This window comes from Uloborus diversus, unplaced genomic scaffold (genome assembly GCF_026930045.1).
Source record: "Uloborus diversus isolate 005 unplaced genomic scaffold, Udiv.v.3.1 scaffold_1116, whole genome shotgun sequence".
Lineage (NCBI taxonomy): Eukaryota > Metazoa > Arthropoda > Arachnida > Araneae > Uloboridae > Uloborus > Uloborus diversus.
In genome coordinates this window covers 39,075-59,700 of record NW_026557784.1, presented here as the reverse complement: position 1 = coordinate 59,700, position 20,626 = coordinate 39,075, and the positions used below count along the sequence as shown (strand labels likewise).

The window sequence follows — 20,626 nt, the reverse complement described above, 5'->3', positions numbered from 1 at the left end:
TATTTTTTCTACTTTTTGCTAAAAAACAAATAGCTTATCACATTTTTACTACATTCGAAAGCATAGTTCAATTTATTTTGTATTTTAACCGTGCTGTTAAATGATGAACACGTGCTGCCATCTAAGTTATAACGGTTTAAGCAGCCTGCGATAACAAATTGTAAAAATTTTCAAAAAGTAAAAACATTTTTCTTCAATATATTATCTTATATATTAATCCCCTCTCATTTTAAAACTTATCAGGCTGGCCAATGACGAAAAAAAGACTTACGGTCGAAAATTCAAGTTTTCGAAATCGCCTCTTGCTGTTTCAAAACCTTGATGCTGCCTGTAGTTCTTATGCATTTTTTAAAGCAAAGTTCTAATGCAGTTTTCCATTTTTTACGTCGCTTTCGGCAAAAATAAAAATAGCCTGTGTGTGTGTTCATATTTTAATAAAGCTTAACAGCACTGGACTTAGTTGTTCGGTTTAATTGATAAGTTTTTTTCGGTAGAGCGTTCGGCTATAAACTATCTGAACTTCGGGCAAGCTTGGGCTGTCCGACATAATATCAAATTTATATTAGTATTACGCATTACATGTGCTCATAACATACACACCTAATGAAATAAATGCAGTGGGAATGCTACTTGGTGTTTCGACTCCTTTATGCAGGCTACAGTTATCATTCGGATAAGTTGATTGTTAATCGAACTGTGTTCTTTGACTACATCCAGACCACTCAACATAATGTAAGCATAAAAAAGTTTTAGATTTACCTAAAGAAATCCTTTTTGTGCAGAAAAACATTTTTATTGTATGCTAAAATGTAGATGTTTCTAATAGCAGTGTTCGACCTTTTGTACAAATGAAAAAATACTACGCCCGATTAAAACTACGAGTTTCACTCAGTAAACCTTTAATTTTTTATTCGCGCGAATACGATATAAAGCATTAAAAGTATTATCAACTTCATTAGCAAGAAATTATTTTCTACTCCTCTGCATTCTGCTGAAAAAAAAACATTTTGTCTACGTTCGAAAAATTACACTTAAGAACAGACTCAGTTCAACTGGTTTTGGTTTTGAATTTTAAGTGTTCGATTAAAAGAGAAACATGTGAGGGCATTTAAGCCGTAACGGTTAAAGCAACCTTCTATGTGAAATAGTTCAATATTCAAAGATAAAAACACTTATTTTCAATCAAATTTATTACTTCTCTAGAATGTTTGTTTCAATCGCTCGTGAGATCTTCGTCATTCTTTAATCAAATTCCATGCTTTGCGAATAATTTTAAATCGTATCATGCTGGTTAATGACAAAACACAGATGCATGATCTTATTATTATTATTATTTTTTTTTGGCAAAAAGCTTTTTTGCTGTTTTTTACTACGCATTCCTTCAATGAATTGCTTTCGAAAAGGAAGGCGCAATTGCTAGGTTTGTTGGGGTGTCGGGTTGTTAGTTAGAATGGCGCCAATTCGAATACGTGCCAATAAATATCTCTTTAATGTTTCTTTTTTTCCCGTCAGATGCTGACATGTGCAGGACTGTATTTGCCACAACCTGTTTTTTCACATGCACAATTATTTTTTCACGAGTCACCACTCAGCCACACTTTTAATGACATTTATGTTTGCATTGAAAAGATGTACGATTAAAAGGGGAGCTATGATCAAATTATCACAACGTTGTATTTAACGAGGTTTTGTTACTGAGGTCTTTAAATTACATGCCTTCTCTTCTGCGCTTACTTTTTTTTCGGTTCTTCGTCATAATGTTCTTCCTTTGAAATTCTTAAAGAGCGAAATGCCTTATGAAACGATTTGAAGCACAGTGCGGAGTTCCGCACGGGTCGACTAGTTAATTTGATATTGTTTTTGGTTCTCACGTGATTCTTCCAGGCTTTTCTCAAGTCAAATAATAATGTTTCTGTCTTTTGCTCTCATTTTTTCAAAACTAGAAACGGAGTTTTTAAGAACATCATCACAGGCGGACTATTCCTTTAAATTTAGAAGAGTGCAGTTTCCTGTAAAAGTTTGCTTTGCAATAACCGTTAATAAGTTACAAAAACAGACATTAAAAGTAGCAGGGATTGATTTAAAAGAAGACTTTTTTTCACACGGCCTATTTTATGTAGCTTGCTCCAAAGCTTAATAATTTTACCACCAGAAAAAAAAAAAAAAAAAAAAAAACTAAAAATGTTTTATACAAAGTTCTTGCTTAAACATAGGTATAATAATAAAATGTGGATGGCCTGTGTTTGCAAAGATAATCAAAACTTTAAAAGGATCGTTAATAACAGTTAAAGATCAGTTAAGGACAAAGGCATATATATATATATATATATATATATATATATATAAAGAGTCCAGGGGTCCCGGGATCCTCCCAAAATTGGAAAAAAATATAGGTAATAAGTAATTATTATAGGGGATTTTCGAAACTAGGTGCACTAAATGCTGTTAAACCCTGCTAATTCCATTACCCGAGCAATGCCGGGTACGGGAATGCTAGTGTAGTATAAAAAAAGTTCTCAAAATAAACATACAGCTAATTGCTGTACTTATTTCGGTTACTGTTACATGTCTCATTAATTACGGATCTGCTTTTCATATTTTCGATCATAAACTAAACATATTACTCGCTTACTAATCTTATTACTTGCTTTTTACCTTCATTGCCGACATTTAATCTCCGAAGTTATTTTGTGCATGTCAAGCTCCCTCTCCAGATAAATATCAAATCAAAAATATGACTTAATTTTATTCTTTTTTTCCTGAAAAGTTTCATTTAAGATACAGCAGCAACAGGTTGCTTACTAGTAAGCGTTACATGCTAGCTAATCACCAAAACAAGTTAATTGATAGAACAATCTATAAATTGCAAAAGTGGCAAAGTGTCATTCATCTTCTGCTTTCTCACGTAGTAATAAAAGAACAACTTATATATATCGTGTGTAAGGAAGCACAGAACATGGAAATTCTTGCGCAGGCAAAGAGATTTCTTTTGGGGGAGGGACGGGAGAGATCGCTGGGTAAATCAAGCTACTAAGTTTTTTTCAACCTACTTCAAATAAATAAATAAATAAATAAATAAATAAGAAAAATAATTAAAAAAAACATACATAAATAAATTTTCATGACCCTCGGGGAGGGGCTGAATATCTCATGATATGGGGGGGGGGGGCGACCAAAATAGGTTTGGCACGCGGGCGCTCAGACGTCTAGCAGCGGGCCTGTGCTTGTTGTGCCTCGGCAAACAGTATTTGATGCAGTATGCCACTTCAAGTGGCTTGGAAATGATTGTCGACGTCCATGAAGTGTACAAAAGCGAACAGTGAACATTTCAGTTAATCTGCAGGTCATCCAAAAGTGTGTTCAATGAAATCCTTGGGTTTCCACCACGAGAGAAACCGTTCGTAAGGTGGGAGTTTGTGACCGATAAGTGCGAGTAAGAGCAAAAACAGCTCAAACAGAACCTAAACGAGTTTCAAAAGTTCATGCATTCGTATGACTAAGATGCCAGAAAAAGTTTTTGAGATGGGCCACAAGTTCACGCTGGAAGACCTTTCACTGATTTACCGTTCAACCTGCTCGTAACTCCCAGAACAATAGGGTTTGGTCTGTATAGGCACTCCAAGCACCTTAGAAAATGTTAAACATCGCCAAAATCTGTCAGGCTTTGTCTGTGATGGAATCAGCACAAGACACAAAAAGTATCTGTGTTTTATTTATTTATTTATTTATTTATTTTAATGGATGAGGGCCATAAAATTTTCAATTTCAGCAATACTCATTTTGGCAACGTTTGATAAGCAGATAAGTGTCTTAAATATTTGATAAAATATTATGAAAATGCGCCAAGTGTTTCTTGTTAGGATGATTCCCCCTTTTTAATAGATCATACAAATCATTATATAATGTCATTTTTATTTATTGCATTATGAAATAGCTTTACACGCATCATTTATAATGTGAAGCTAAAACTCACCCAAATACACATTTGTGTTGCTGAGTTGTCATCAAATATTTCTTTCACAGAGACTTTTTTTTAAAAAAGAGGCAGAGGTGTTATTTTCAACCATAAAATTTTTATTTTTTTAATAGACACTTCAATAGATTTTCAACTATAATGCGTAAATGGTCTCACTTCTATGGGATTTCTATTTGCGTAATCATAAGCGATACAAGAAACACTACTCAATCCGAAACCAAAGCCAAGTAGAAACACTCCAAGATTACCAGCTTCTAAATTTCTCTTAATATCTATCGTTACGTCACTTCTAATTTCGTGCTGCAACACCATGATGACACCCAAAGGAAAAATAAAACTACCGAGAAAAAGTGTCAGTGCGAACAGTTTTGATATAGTATTACTATCTTCGTCGTACAATATTGGCATACTTAGCTCAAACGCATGATTTTCTAACTCGTTTAAAGTTTGTTTCTATGAATAAAAATACAGTTCTTTGAAAATAACTCTTTTGTATAAATACATCAACTTTACTGTCAAGTTTAAATATCGTATGCTTTGCATAACTTAAACAATTTTTACCCTTTTATAAAGGCTTAAATTGATCTTAAAAAATAATGGTCTATTGTTTTGGCTTTTCTAAAATTATATTCCCATCAAAAACACAAAATGTACAAAAATGCAAGTCTCGGAACGCAGTCCTTGTCCTTCCACCACAAAAATGGTAATATTTCAGTATCTAGAGCAACGTTTCTCAAATTGGGTTCCACAGAACACCGTGGTTCCATGAAGACCACTCAAGAGTTCTGCGAAACTGATTCCTCAATTGATTCATCCTTGAAAAACTTAAATTACGAGTATATTAATCGAATTCTTCTTTTTTTGGGGGGGGGGGGGGGGAGGGGGATTGAAAAGCGGTTCAGGTACTTATAACATTTGCCATTATGTATATATATAGTTTTGGCAAATTTACTCAAATTGACCTTACTCAGCTGTATTACGTTCATTTCACACACCTTTACATGTAAAAGTAAAATACAGAAGAACCTCTCAATAAGGGACACTCAGGGGACCGGACAATTTGTCTCTTAAATAGAGGTGTTCCTTCTTCGGAGGTAGATGAATTCATGCATGGCTGTGCAAACTCGGTATAATTTCTTAATAAACATAAACTAATAACATTCAAAATTACTTATCGAAAATGTTTTATATATATATATATATATATATATATATATATATATATATATATATATATATATATATATATATATATATATATATATATATATATATATGTGTGTGTGTGTGTGTGTGTGTACATATATATATGTACTAAACAAAATTCAGAGTTATTCAAACTGGGAAAAAAAATAATATATTGAAATTGTATCAAAAACTTGCACAGTATCAAAGTTTTGTAACTGATTTTCATTAATTACAATTTTGAATTAATGTGTTAGATGGAATTGTTTGATGTCACATATTTGACAATACGATAAATATTATGATCATATTTCAAGTTTTCTATACAAAGCTTATCATGGGCAGCATACTATCTGTTTTAGGAGGGTGATCCCAATGACCCACTTCTCCCAACCAGCCCTAGTAAAGGATAAAAATAAGCTATTTATGATTATAACTAAATGTTGCAACTTTTAATGTTGGTTTATTCAGTATGCGGATTACATTAATGAAACTTTACTAGTTATTTAATGACTTTCCTTTTTTAAAAGGTTTAATTACTTTTTGTGGATTCATTTCTTTTCTAATTTTATTATTTGGCTGATTTTTTTTATTAATGAAATTTTTAGTTTAATGACTCGTTTTGTTTATAAGTACTTAAAAACCAAAATAATGGCCAAACAAGTAGTTTCAATATAAATTTGATTAATGCGACGACAATAAGAAAAACAATCACAAGAATTTAAAAAAAAATAATGAAAAGTAATGTGCCTAGTTTAATCCCAATAACGGAAAACTACCGTTCAGTTAATAAAACTAATTTGCGGTATACTGTAAAAAATAATAAGTATTTCTATAAAGAAGTTACCTCAATAGCTAAATTACTCTTCTGCTGTTGCATGGGCTTTCGTGGAAACCACAACTGAGAATTTAAATCATATTTCTCCATAGTTGTCTCTAGACCTAGGTTTAAACCCAACCTAGGTTTGGGAATAAACCTAGGTTGAGATTAAACGACGAAGTTGGGGGCGACGACAATAAGAAAAACAATCACAAGAATTAAAAAAAATATTAATAAAAAGTAATGTGCCTAGTTTAATTCCAATAACTGAAAACTACCCTTCAGTTAATAGAACTAATTTGCGGTATACAGTAAAAAAGGATAAGTATTTCTATAAAGAAGTTACCTCAACATCAAAATTACTCCTCGGCTGTTGCATGGGCTTTGGTGGAAACCACAACTGAGAATTTAAATCATATTTCTCCATAGTTGTCCCTAGACCTGGGTTTAATCAAAACCTAGGTTTGGGAATAAATCTAGGTTGGGATTAAACCTAGTTTAATCCCAATATCGGAAAACTACCTTTCGGTGAATATAACTAATTTGCGGTATATTCTAAAAAAGGACAAGTATTTCTATAAAGAAGTTACCTCCACAGCAAAATTACTCCTTGGCCGTTGCATGGGTTTAGCTGGAAACCATAACCTGGAATTTAAATCATATTTCTCCACAGTTGTCAGACGCTTTATCCCATCAAAGCCACCAATAGCGAAAATGCAGTTGTCGTAGGCAGCGCTTCCTAACCCAGACCTGCAACTGAGCATGCTCGGGAGCAAGAACCACTGGTCGTACTCAACGTAGTAGCATTCAACAGAGCTCAAGAACTCCACACCGTTGAATCCACCCATCACGAAGATTCGGTTTCTGAGTACAGACGCAGTGGCATCACTTCTGACTTGGTGCATAGAAGAGACGTAAGTCCACTGTTGAAAGAAAGAGAAATGTGATTATATTTGCTAAACTTTTTATAGGACCGTGGTGGCCTGGTCAGTAAGGCATCGCACTTGTGACCGGATGGTTCCAGGTTCAAGCCCAGCCGGTCAGTAAATCAGAAAAAATGAATTTTACAGGGGAAGCAAAGAACACCAGGTTCAGTATCGTAGTCTACATGCGAGTGTCATCTTCTGTCGATCGTAGAAACTAAAGCATTTTGCCGATTGGCTTGCTGTTTAGTCCAAGCTTTGAGCGTTTACTGTTTCTTCCGAGAAAACCCTCCCGATAAACTCGAAATTTATCACTTAATGTCATTCCCATGTCAGCCCCTTAATTTACTTTAAAAAGAAGTTTGTAAAAACGCGATGCAATGTAGAATTTGAAGTCTTTTTCGTTAGGAAGAAGTTTCTAATTTTACTCACGTTTTCCGTCTAGCAAAAGAAAAAAGAAATTTTCAAAATACAAGTCTAATTCAAATAAGTTCTACTTGTCCTGCTACATACTGCATCAAAAAATTCTTAAGCGTTGACTGTTTGCATTCAAATTTAGTTAAAATCCTCCTCTAAGCGCAATATCTATAATTGCTTTCTCTGTTGTTCATTTAGGAAAAGCATGACCTGACAACAAAGCAATTGTTTAATTTTTTGTATGTGTTGGAACACCATTTAAAACATTTTCATACAACATTTTAATAACAAGCTCTTCTGAAACATTAAACAATATTCGAGCTCTCACCTGACAAGAGCTCATTTCATCGCTGAATATCGATTTCAAAACGGTAAATTCTGAACAAAATGTTATTTCAAATAATGATTTTCTTTATACGCATACGTTTGTCACTACATGTGTCAACTATTACTAGCCATTGATAAATTACTTTGTGCTTCAAAGGTTTTTAGAAAGGGGAACAAGTAGTGCCGGTGCTTAAAAAGCATTAAAAATGTGTCGGAAGATTCGCAGCTTATCGTTTGCAGGATAAAAATATAATAGACAGTTCCAATCTCTTCAACCTTTGGCTCTTGCAAATGTATTCAGCCGTGTAATGTTATTACGGGTTTGACCATGAATTGTTACTTTTTTGAACTGCAAATTATTCTTGCGTATATATGCCTATACACTAGTTGAACAATCATCACGACGTTACTCTTGCTGAATTTGAAAGCTGATCTTGAAATTCTTGTTGGTTTGAAAGTACCTCCCATGACACAAGAGATAGCGGCCTTTAGCGGATAAGTAGGTATAGATAAAGCCCCTATATAGTATATACTAGTGATGTTCCGGATATCCGCATCCGTATCCGTGGATATCCGAGGGAAAATAACGATCTGTATCCGTATCCGCTGCTTTTTTGACGGATCTTAAACGGATTTTTTCTATACTAAAAATTCTTAAATATTTGAATAAAAAGCTCTTAAATTCCGTTTAAATTAGGTTTTATTCCCTGTTTAAATTATAAGATATCATTTCAGAAGCCAATTTGTACCCCCCGTTGCAAAAAGAAACGGGTAATAAGTTTTAAAAGTGTATATGTGTGTCTATTTGTGGCATCGTAGCTCCTAAACAGATGAACATATTTCGATAGTTCTTTTTTCGTTCAAAAGGTGACTTGATCGAAAGTGTTCTTAGCTGGGCCTCGTTTTTGCAGAACTTTAATTACCGGAAATATTAATAAAACCAACTTAACGTTCTTCAGAATTATGGTAGTAAAAACTTACCCGTACGTTTAAAATATTGGCCCCCAAATTGAAAGAACTAAGTTTTCGCGTTTGATATTTGTTTGGAACTTCCAAGTTATATACAGTAAAAGCTATAATCTTGTTAAGGAAATTTTAAATGCAATTCAAAGCCTTTATACGCGTGATCGGTAGCTTTTTCATAGTCAGATAAGAAGAAGAAGCTCAATGATTTAAAATTTCTATCCGCTGTCAGTTCATATTTGTTAACAATGTGTGTTCTGACCCGCGAAATCCATCTCAAAACCACGTCGGCCCTCTGGTACATGTTTTTTTTTTAAATTTTTTAAAAAACTTTTTAGTTTAATATTAGTTTTTGTTACAGATTTGGAGTTTCTGTTATTCTTCATTTTGGTTTTTCTTGGCATTCTAAAAAAAGAGAGACTAAATTCTCTATTTACTGTTTGTAAAGGTGTTCCTGGCTCTTTTATGCTGTCGGTCGGAATAAGTTGGGTGGAATAGGTCAGCGCTGCATTTATGCTGAAATAAAATGCGAAAAATTATTTCTAGCCTGTCCAGTAGCAGCTTTACACTTTTGCTCATGCATCCAACATCTACCGTGCAAGCTAGAAATATTTTTTCACATTCTATTTTAGCATTAATGCAGCGTTGACCCGTTCCTTCCAAATCTCCCTCGATTTTAACGGAGATTTCTTTCAAGAGTAAATCATAGTCTTGATTACATTTTCGTCGTAGATGACATTTTTTGAAGAAGCAGTGTTATTATTCTGACGAGAATACCTTCCGTAACAAATTAAACACTTGGATAGTTGAATTTGGTTAAAAAAAAAGGAGATCCGTATCCGTGGATCTTGACACAAATGATCCGGATCCGTATCCGCGGATCTACTTTTTTGACGATCCGGTACATCACTAGTATATACGAGCCGGCGCATCAGCTTAAGATCAACCAATTTGGATCGGAGCGCGTGTTTGAGTGGATGTCTTTTCTGGCAAGTTATCATGTTTGTTGATTTTCCCCTGCAAGCAATTATTTGTGGCACGGAAATTGTTCATTAAATAAAATATTACTTTTAGCCAATTTGGCAAAACTCGAAACTTTGCTCTGGTAACCCTAGCACCGCAACAATGAAAGATTTGATCCAAAATGGCTAAACTTAAGCTGATGCGTCGGCCTGTATATATAGCGGCTCTAGGTATAGATGTTGCCTGGAGAGGTGAAACATTGGAGCATACTAGGATTCATCTCTCATCTAAAAGTTGTCTGAGGTAGCAAAGTAAATAACTTAGCATTAATGTTTAAAATATAGAAAAGCTTCCAAGTATGTAAAACAATTAGAATCGGGACTGTAGACAGGAAACAGCTCTTATTGTTGGTCTAAAATAGAAATTTCAGTTCTTTAAATTCAAGAACCTTACATTTTCAAAGATTTTTAGTAGACTTCCTTTTTAATGAGTTTATTATCGCTGCTACTACATCTTTAGCTTTTGTTTTTGTTTTTGTTTTTTTTTTTTTTTTCAAATTAGATGTTCCGAAAAAAAAAAGGTAATTCGCACTTCGGTAAAGATTTGAGCAAGAAAAAGGTTCCTTTTTAATTTTCATACCAACTAAAATGCCTTATTTTTGAACGTAAGTTGAATTTTGAGTTAAGTTTTCAAGTTGATTTGAAAATTTGTAATTAACGTTTAAAAAATGAAAAAATCGGGTCTCCGCAGTATTTTTTGCTTGTTGACGGTCCTTTTCCTCCGTCTTTTTTCTTCTGCTTATGTTTACATTTTTTTAACGTTTTTGAAGTTGAAGGAGTAGTTTGACTCTTGGTTCATTTCCTTTGAATTTTCCTCTCATTTATATATATATATATATATATATATTTGTTGCATTTTCGATCAGTGGCCTTAATTTTACCTAAGCTAATTCTCTGACATTCTTCAGAACACGCTAACAGACAAAATTTTTGATATTTTTCATACAAAACGTATCTGATGCAATTTCCGTCACCTAAATTAATCTAAAATTACGCGAAATAATTCGATACAATATCCGATCTAATCAAGAACTCACTTGTTTCTGCTTGATATCGAAGCATTCCACAGTTTGCAGACGATTATTTCCGTCGTAACCCCCGATAGCGTAGATTTTATCAGACAACAAGACAGCGCTCAGATAGCACCTGGAAAACGAGAGCGATTGTTTATACAGAATTTCTAACAAAGAGTGTTTGTTCTAAAGCGTTAAGATGATTAAAATTTAATAGCATTCGAGGAAACTTGCTATTCAACGTGCCAGATATCAAAGGAGAGTTTGCAATTGAATATATATTCTGCTGCCAAAGGGAAAATTAGGTTGTTTCAAAATTTTAAAAGTTTTTTTTTTTTGAAAGAGCTTGCTTGAAAGCGTTGGATTTAACCATTTGAAAATAACTTGATGAAGTTTAATATTTTTTAAAAAATATTTTAATCGGTGCGCAGATTCAATTTAATTTTTTACTCTTCTGCGCTTGACATCGCAAGTGAGAAAAGGCCATTCACTGATGCGAATAGTGCAGAGCGAAATATTTAATTCGTTTGTTAATACTTATGTAGAACTATTATTGTGGCCTTTTATTCTCATGTACTGGCAATAAATTCCAGTGGATAAAAATATTACTTTTGACTAAAGGAAACAACCCCATTACATTATGAGCTATTATCTGAAATGGTACACTGTTAAAAATGCAGGAAGATTTTCTGGTAATTGTTACTGTAAAATGGCGGACTTAACACATCGCTGATTTTTACGGTAATTTATACCGGAAAAATAAGCAGTCCCAGCTCCAATTGGTTGCTGTGGCCTACGGAGGAAACCGTTAACTTTTACAGTAACATTTGATTTTTACGGTAATAGTTACTGGCAACATGGATGCCAGTAACAATTACCGTAAATTTTCCGGAAAATTTTTAACAGTGGTTAGGTCTTCATAAAACAACGTTAAATTGAAGAAATACAAAATTTTATTAAAGCGTTTAAAAAAAATTGATTGATTATTAAATTTTAGTGAAGTTACATTAAAGATATATATGAGATGAGAGAGAAATCGTCAACATTGATTGAAAAAAAAAATTACTTACATTTCCCGACAGAATGCATTTTTTTATTTACACATTGTTAGCAAAGTGTTTTGGATACATTTTGATAATTCAGGCTTGGAGCATTGATAACAAATGGAAATACCATAACGGGATTCGCTGTAATATAATCTTTATACTAAGTGTTCGGGTGCATACTGGCCGTAATAAATATATCTTTAATACTGCATTCTAAGCACCGTTTCTTTATCAAAGATATACCTTGTATTACCTACTCTAAAAAAAATCAGAAACGTTCCTGGAAAATAACAGGCAGCGATGTGCCCAATTTTCGCCAGTAGTATATCTTGGAAAACACCAGGAACGTTTTCCGCTAAAAGTCAGTACCTTCCTAAAATTATCCTTGAAACTTTCTGAAGAATTGAGAAATTTCCTTTGTTAAAGCAAATCATAAACCTTCAAGAAAAATTAAATAGGTTCAATGCAATTGACTATAATCTTCCTGATTTACCAAGAAATCTCCAAAAGTATTAAGGCAACCTGCTACCATCCAGTGTCTTATTTGCTCTCATTGGGAGCTTAGTCAATCAGAACGGGCGCGTAATCGTACTAAAACTGATACACTTAAAAAACACGTTCAGTCAATTTTCAAACTGGGAAGTAAAAATATTTTTCACAACAGTGAAAAGTCTACATTCGTCCAACTTGTAGCAATTCAGGAAACTTTTTTGCAAATGTGCTTGATTTTACCACGGTTACCGGGAAACACGTGAAACCCTGAAACGTTCCAAGGAAATAATCAGCGACGTTTCGGAAATTTTTTACAGTGTAATCATGAAATTTATCAAACATAACGCTGTGGAAGTGAACTCCTTCTTCGTTCATATAAAGTCGCATTCCTGTACTTATTTTTAATAATTTTGTGCCAAAGAATAGTTTTCCTAAAAGGAAGGTCTCCGAGCGCGTTTAAAATTCTTAAATAATTACACTAGAAACAAAGAGGCAGTGAAAAAGCACAAGAAAAACTGAAGTTACCTTTGTTCGAACATATCCGGCAAACGTTCATATGTTTTAGTTGTGGTATCAAAACAAAAGCAAGTGTTAAAACAAGTGTTTCCATTGCTTCCTCCAATAAGATAGATTTTAGGTCCATCTGAGACACATTTGTGAAACACTCGCGCACCCACTGGATTTTCTGGGTTTACCTAAAATCAGAAGCGAAATTACACGGATTTAAATCTCGAAAAATAATAATACTAAAAATTAAAAAAAAACAAACAAACAAACAAACAAACAAACAGCCGGTATTCACATGGATGATACCTGTATTTAATCGTATACTCTGCCATGCAAACAAACAGTTACTACATGCATACATTTTCGATTTGAGTGTTTTACAAAGTATCTGTCAACTTTTAACCTCAATCCGAAAACCTTTTGAATAAAAAGGTTATTTTTGTAGATAAAGAATATCTTTGGTAGGAAAGACAGGTAAAATACTTGAATTAAAAATAAAATTAAGAAAATTCATCGAAAACAATCCGCTTAAATGTGCTTCGTCTACCCCCCCCCCCCTCTTTTTTAAGTGGTTGGGGAGCAATATCCTTTATCTTAATTCCTTTAATAAGAATTTTGAGAACTAAAGTTATCAAAATCTGATCAATATTTTTGGAGATATTTTAAAAATTGTTTTCACAGGAGTTTGATAGGATTTTGTTTTTAAACTGTTAAGAATATTCTCTATTGTGTTTAGATTTGTTAACGCTGGTGTAATAACTAAAGGTAACAAGTCTTTTTGTCTTCCAATTTAATGCTATCCGTCTTCTTCGACCCCTGAGTTAGCTCATGCATGTAATCCTTAAATACAGTATTATAGGTTAGTAGGCAGAAGGATAAGAAATGCTTCGAAGTCTACGCAGTGAAGTTAAGCTAAAGCGTTTTATTCGATTTGATCTCGTCTGGTCTTAATTTTTAGCTTAATTTTTAGCCTATTTGAAAAATTCAAGTTGGTATCAAAACTCAATAAAATACGCATTTTTTAAATGGAAAATATTTGGGAATATATTCAGGTATGTGCTGGATAGTAAGAAAACTTCATGAAACTTTTTTAAAAGCATAATACTACTCCTGCAAGAGGAACAAAAATATTTTTGCAACGATTATGATTACGACTTATTCCATACAACAACTAATCATTTAAAAAATTTAGTTCTGTGATTAACCAAGTGAATTTGCTTTTCATACATTAACGCACATTTATAATTCTGTTCACAAGAAGTGTTGGCTGTTTTCGAAATATGGAAATTGATTTAAACCGTGCCATTCGATTTTCTTTTAGTTCTTTATACTGAATTACAGACTTACTTGAAAACAGCTATTGAACTGTTATCCCATTGTATTACTTGCCTATGGGCTTTAGAGCACTGCAGTAGAAGAAATACGTCGGGGAGAGCCCCAACATACGAATTGAAAGGAATCAAAAGTTTGCGTTGGGTGAACCCGATGTGCTAGTTCGTTGCTAAAAATTGTCGAGGCTTGGTCGAGCGCTAAAGGTTAAAGAAAAATCTAACCAGTATTAAGTATTGTTCAAGAATAAGCATACTTTTTGTAATTTTTCAATGTTTGCAATATTTGAGAAATTTTTTTTTTAATCCACACTGTGCCCGGCTTTAGCCGTAAAAATTAATCGTCATCTGTTTAAAAGCTAATAAATTATTGATGATATAAAATCTATACTAAAATTAAGCTGAACGTCTGAATCTCTGTCTGTTACACGCATAGCGCTTAGACCGTTTGGCCGATTTTCATTGAATTTGGCGCAAAATTAGTTCGTAGCGTAGCGGTGAGCACCTGGAAGCGATTTTTCGAAAATTCGATTTTGTTCTTTTTCTATTCCAATTTTAAGAACATTTTATCGAGCAAATTATGATGACATGGAAGATTGAATTATCATAACATGGACGAGTTAATTTTCTCAACGTGAGCCCATAACATAGGCGGGCAAAATAACATAGCAAATTGGCGAGAAATTCAACATCTATTAATATAAAGGCCAACCAAATGACCTTTTAATTTTCTACTACGGGCAAAGCCGTGGGAGTACCACTAGTAATTACATAATTTAAAAGTAAAATGGTAAAGCTAAGACTTTCAGTCTCTTAACACTCTAAGAATACACCAGATAATAATTTGAAGATTAAATCTTTTACCATACTCCAAGCATCCATTTGGTTGTCATAAACTTCAATGATGTCAATGGGTCCCGTGATGCTCCAGCCTCCGATGCCAAACAACAGACCTTGGGGATAACGAGGCGTAAACAGGGACAAATCACATGCATTCAGATTGTCTGCATCTTTCAACTCGTTCAAGAAATATTTGGCTGCTAACTGTATGTAGGACCTGCACTGTTCGTCTTGGAACACGCGCGGATCGTCCATTATCTGTTGGAACTGATTGACTGGTAGCAGCGGAAGTCTAACGCACTTGAGCATTTGAGGGATATATTGGAGTCGATCTGGGTAGCTGAAGCGGCACCAACGCTTGATGGCAATCCACACGTAATATTCGCCCTGGATGTTCAATTGATCGTCTTGGAGAAGGATCTGCAAGGCTTCGGGGGAGAGTTCTAGCATTTCTTCGCTATCTGTCATTACCTTTCTGAAGTTTAGGATTGCATACCTAAATATTAAAATCAAAATACGAACACTTATTGAAATTATTGATGAAAAGCTGTTAGCAGGCACGCGTAACAGAAAAAACGTTCGATTGTTGTAACCCCCTTGCAAGATTCAGTAAGTTACCGCCCTATAGCCAGGGCTAAGGCAAAAATAAATAAAATACACCGCCAGCTCAGTCAATTCACTGACTGAAGGAATTGACTGAGCTGGCGGTGTATTTCATGTACCCCTTGTAAGAATTGGTGCCAAAAACTAATGAGCAGCAATTCACATGGGGTACACATGTGTACCCCATGTGCTGTTCAATTTCATGCTGTAGTTTGTGCTCTAGAGTGGCCGCAGAAAACCAGTCACACACATACAGACATACACACAGACATTTTCCAAAAATAGTCAGAATAGACTCAACGCACCTCAAACCGTGAAAATACGTCAAACTTTTAAAATGTTGGCGATTCTAGTGCTTTTTAAAATTTATACAGGGTGTTCCGGTTCAACCTGCAAAGACCTCTATTTTTGCAACCGTTAGTCTTAGATGCATGCTTCCAAGTACAAAAATGTTCAAAATCAGATGAAGAGCTAAGATATTGACTGTTTGAAGCGGAAAATGAATTGAATCAAAAATTACAAAATGTAACTTTTTATATGGGCCCTAGGTTCCCTAACTTACGTTTAGGGAATTAATCTCCACTAAAATATATTACTAACAGAAACAAATTGACATTTGTTCGACTAAAACTCAAGGAGATATTCGAGTTCACAGTTTTAAGGGACCATACAGAAGATGAGATTGGAATTTATAGCTCTTTCAGAAAAATGACAGGTTGTTGAAATAAAAAAAACAAAGTATTTATATCTTTCATTGCTATTCAAAAATAAATGCAAATGTTATGCCATGATACACGAAAACACACTACAAAACTTCAAACAATTTGAAAAACCACACTCAATGCAAACAGATGATATTAAACCCTTGTTAACCACTATATTTCCCCCCTCCCCAAAGGGTGCTATTGACGGCGAGTGTAAAGTGGTGTAAATCACAAAACGCTGCGTTTTATATCATGGTGACTATTGGTCGTATTAATGCCAAACTTTTTGTTTTGGAATTATTTTTCAATAAGAGTTATTTCCTTAAACGTAAGTTAGGGGACCTAGGGTCCGTATCAAATTTTTTTTTTAATTTTTTGACTCATTTTTAGTTTTGCTTCAAACTTCAATATCTTAACTCAGCATCTGATTTTAAAAATATTTGGAATTGGAAGTATGCATCTAGGACTAACTGTTGCCGAAATAGAGGTCTTGCAGGTTAAAACGGTTTACATATTAGATGTAAAAGAAAGTAAAAATTGAATTACAACATCGTAAATGAATTTTATTATGTCAAAGAATAATTTTATAATCTTATTCGAGGGGTAATTAGGGTTTGTATCATGGAATTGGGGATTACGTTTTTTATTTCACGACTTTATAGAGATGGTTCAGTGTTTTAACTATATGTGGAAAAAGTTACAGGAATTTAAATACCCGGAAAACGCCAGGTTATAAACTAGTTTACAAATAAGTTACATAACTTACCTCTTTGCAGCTTCTTCTAAATCAGGCATGAAGTACTCTTTACCAAATCTCCACACACCCAGGCAGTTTTCGGGGGTAAGACTATCCACCAAAAATTTTTTGCAACAATCAATCATGCTCAAGACATTGAACTGATCCGCTGCTGGTAGCAGTTCATTCACGTTATCTGATGTAACAGTCGTCTTGCCACTATAAGCGTACCTTATAATGATTTCCAATGCATCAGAAGAAATATTTGGAACAATTATAAAAGTCCTGCTTTCCGGTATTTTCCCATCGCCTATTTTTTCTCCAAGTGCGGTTGTAAAAATTGTTCTGAAATAAGAACTGCACAAGGTCATGACAGTCCTGTGAACGTAGAACAATCCACCATCTTCGGTTGCCAAAACTGCATCGCAATAACTACCTTTTTTTCTCATGCATTTGAGCTTGAGCAGAATTGCGGGAAATGCTTCGATGTTCGCGGATGCATCCTCAATTTCTGGGATTTCCATGTTTGTCACGAAAGGATATTTTTTGTAAAAATCTGTGTAATTTTGCAATGTATATGGTTTGTAGTGTCATCAGGATTGCGAAATTGGCATCTGTTGAATTAGAAAAATTATAGTTTATCGTTCAAGTAGCTAAAGGATAAAATGAACAAACTGTAATAAATACATACGACTACGACTAACAATGGTTTTTATTAAAATTCATCTTACAAAATTAGACATTGTATAACGAAATCCTTATAATTCGTATTTTAAAGTACAAACGTATCTAAAATTTAAAAGTTTGACACGTAGAGCTACGTTGTTACTGTTCTAATATCGAGAAGTGACTCACTGACAGATTCCCAATTATTCGCTAATGGCATATACAAAGGTGGGCAGAGTGGTGCAGCTGGACCCTTTCGAAAAGATGAAATGACTTTTAAAAGTTAAAAAAAATAAAAAAAATAAATAAATAAATGTTAAATATTCTGCTACTCTTGAACCGGTTGCAAATGTTCTTCAAACGGATATGCTATGGTAGGGGCACAACTAACCTGGTAGCGTCGTAATGCTGTGATCAGGACCTGCATAGCCTTAATATGGCTGCTAGATTAGGTTTGCTCCCACTATAGACGTAATCAAAGTCAACCAGTTTAGTCATTATATTTTTGGAATGGCTGAGGAAACATAGTAATGGGGCCGAAAACATTGAAAATTGTATCTGAAATTAAACTAGGGACATTGTAGAACAATTATATATCGATTTGACAGTCGCTCGTGTTACTGACCGACAAAGGCATAACGGTATGAGTTCATCAGAAAATTCGATGAAATTCTGGGTAAGGTCTCTTATAATTCCTTACTTGGATTCCATGAAACATCTCTAGAAGTCAGATTTTCTGCAAATAAATAGCCCGCGTTTGTTCCTACTTCTATCTGAATAACATGAAAGAGGTTTAATTTGAAAATGGGAGGAAAGTACCTCGAGTAAAATTTTACGACTTGGCTGGGGTTGAAGAAAAACAGTGGTACAAAGCATAAAACGGGGTTCCCAAACAGGAACCGCACTTTCTGTCGGTTCTTTACACTTTCTAAGATATTTTTTATATGAAAATGGAAGGACAGTCCCATAACTATAAGATACATGCGTAATCGCCAAATTTTGAAGTTTTATTTCCTAGCAATATCAAAAATGACGAAATGCACCTATAGTTGGGGCAAACCTAACCAAAGGTCCTAATACTAAATCTCTATCGCCATTTCCTTAAAAAGTGCACTTCCACCAAAAAGCTCAACGCCTGGGCTGACTTTCGGTACAACTGGCAACGCTACCTGCAATTCGTCAAATCGCCATCCAAGAGCAACAGGCGTTTAGTATTAAGGGGGTGTTGATATAACATGGCAGCATTATAATGCTGCTACTAAGATCTGCGTAGCTTACACAATGCTGCCAGGTTGGGTTTGCTCCAACTATTGTCTTTGAAGTTGAAAATTTAGTTGCAACTAAAAAATTGCGAAGCCTCTGTTATCGAAATCTTAACAAAAATTTGAAGAATAATCAGAATGTGGAACATGTCAAATCGCGACAATGTCCCTCCCAAAACTCTTTATTAAGATAGATTTAGTATTGAAAAAAAAAATGTTTTTTTATTGGTTACATTTTAGAGCTTCTACGAAAGGAAGAAAGGTGCTTCTAGCCTTTGGCATCAACCATCGCAACTTTTTTTTTTCTAAACGTGCTAGAGTTTAACGCTGTGATAATTTCTCCGTTTAAATTCATGATTTGAAACTTTGTGGGGAAGATTTCGAGCTGGGGAATTTGGCTATCTTTATTCATAGCCGTCAAATTTTTTGGCACCAATGTTTGCATGAGAAAGTTTTTTCCTTTGCATATGCAAACAAAGGGTAGGGAACATTCATTTGCATTTGGGGCCATGACATAAAAGAGGATTACAATTTTTTAGAACATAAGAGTGAATTATCATGACGTAGAAAACTTGGCTCGTTTTCAAGTTTTCTCTCCGAACTAAGCAGCACAAAGTGCTTGTTTGCTTATGCCACCAAAGTCAAAACTGCTGAAATTTAGAAATAAACTTTTAACTTTTAAACAAAACAAACCGTTTAAATAAGCCTAATGCTCCATTAAAACGTGACCAAATCAACCAGATAACATAATTAAATAAAAAACAGTATAATAGTCCACCAAATAAACATTGCAAGTCAAAAACAAAGGGGCGGTGGGGTGGGATTTTGTTAACTGGGAACGTGGTGGCCTTTGTCCTATGACTTAAAGTTTGGCACAAATGTCCAATTTGGCATGTTTCTATTAACAAAGTTTTTCGAGCGAAAAACTTAATGACCGTGCCAGACGCCCAGTTGTCGAAATAACTCCCTTTGTAGGTTAGTTACCACAAAACGATATTTTTGAAGTCATCATTTAGATTATTTTTCTAATTGGATAGCAAGCGTCCGAATTCTTTCACAGATTAAAAATTGCATAGACTTTTTGTAAACATGCTTTTTATAGCATAACGTACCTGAATAAGCTTCAATATTTTTGAGATTATTAAGAAAAATTCGACAATTATATTAAGTATCAGGCTATGGAGCAAAATAATTTAAAATAGGAAATGTGGCAAGAAGATATAAAGTAGATGCAGGTCACAGTTAGATATTAAGTTCGTATTTTTGGATTTAATATGAGAAGGCTTTACAAAATCTGTAACCGTAAGATTGATTTGAAGATATTTTTACTAACTCCGAACTTTAGCTTTTTTAATTTTTCCTTTTTCTAAGCTTTACCTTTCGAAACAAAACAAATCGCAGGTATCCCAGAAAAATTAATTAATAATGTTTTGCAAAATACTATTTATACGCTTTAGAAATAGACATCAATTTTAGGTTTCGACTGAATGCAATCACGGTTCAACCATGAAGCTAGAATAAAATGGTTCAACCATGGCCCCACTTAATTCTTGTAGGTCGTGAGAATCGCTGAAACTCATGGCAACAAACAGGGCGCAATAGGGAACTCCTGTTTTCAACTACAAACACTGGCGATTGCGTCTGTATGAAGGTTGCCAAGTAAACAAAGCTCAACAACCAATCACGTTCGAGTTGCGTTTTTCTTATCCTGGGTCTGAGGCGCTTGTACTCCTGTTCCCATTACCTGTTGCCATTGATTGGCGGATGAGGGGTTCCGCTCAGCACCTCTTGCGGTC

At 34.3% G+C, this 20,626-nt stretch overlaps 1 protein-coding gene across 1 annotated transcript; it reads right to left on the bottom strand.

Annotated features, from left to right (window-relative positions):
- Nucleotides 1–6,571: 6,571 nt before the first annotated feature.
- On the bottom strand, nucleotides 6,572–12,817 carry LOC129232251 (kelch-like protein 10; the record flags this gene model as incomplete). Its single annotated transcript, XM_054866457.1, has 3 exons — nucleotides 12,710–12,817; nucleotides 10,671–10,779; nucleotides 6,572–6,904 (listed from the first exon to the last, which is right to left on the bottom strand). Coding segments are annotated over exons 1-3 (456 nt in total), but the record flags the coding sequence as incomplete, so codon positions are not given.
- Nucleotides 12,818–20,626: the final 7,809 nt, after the last annotated feature.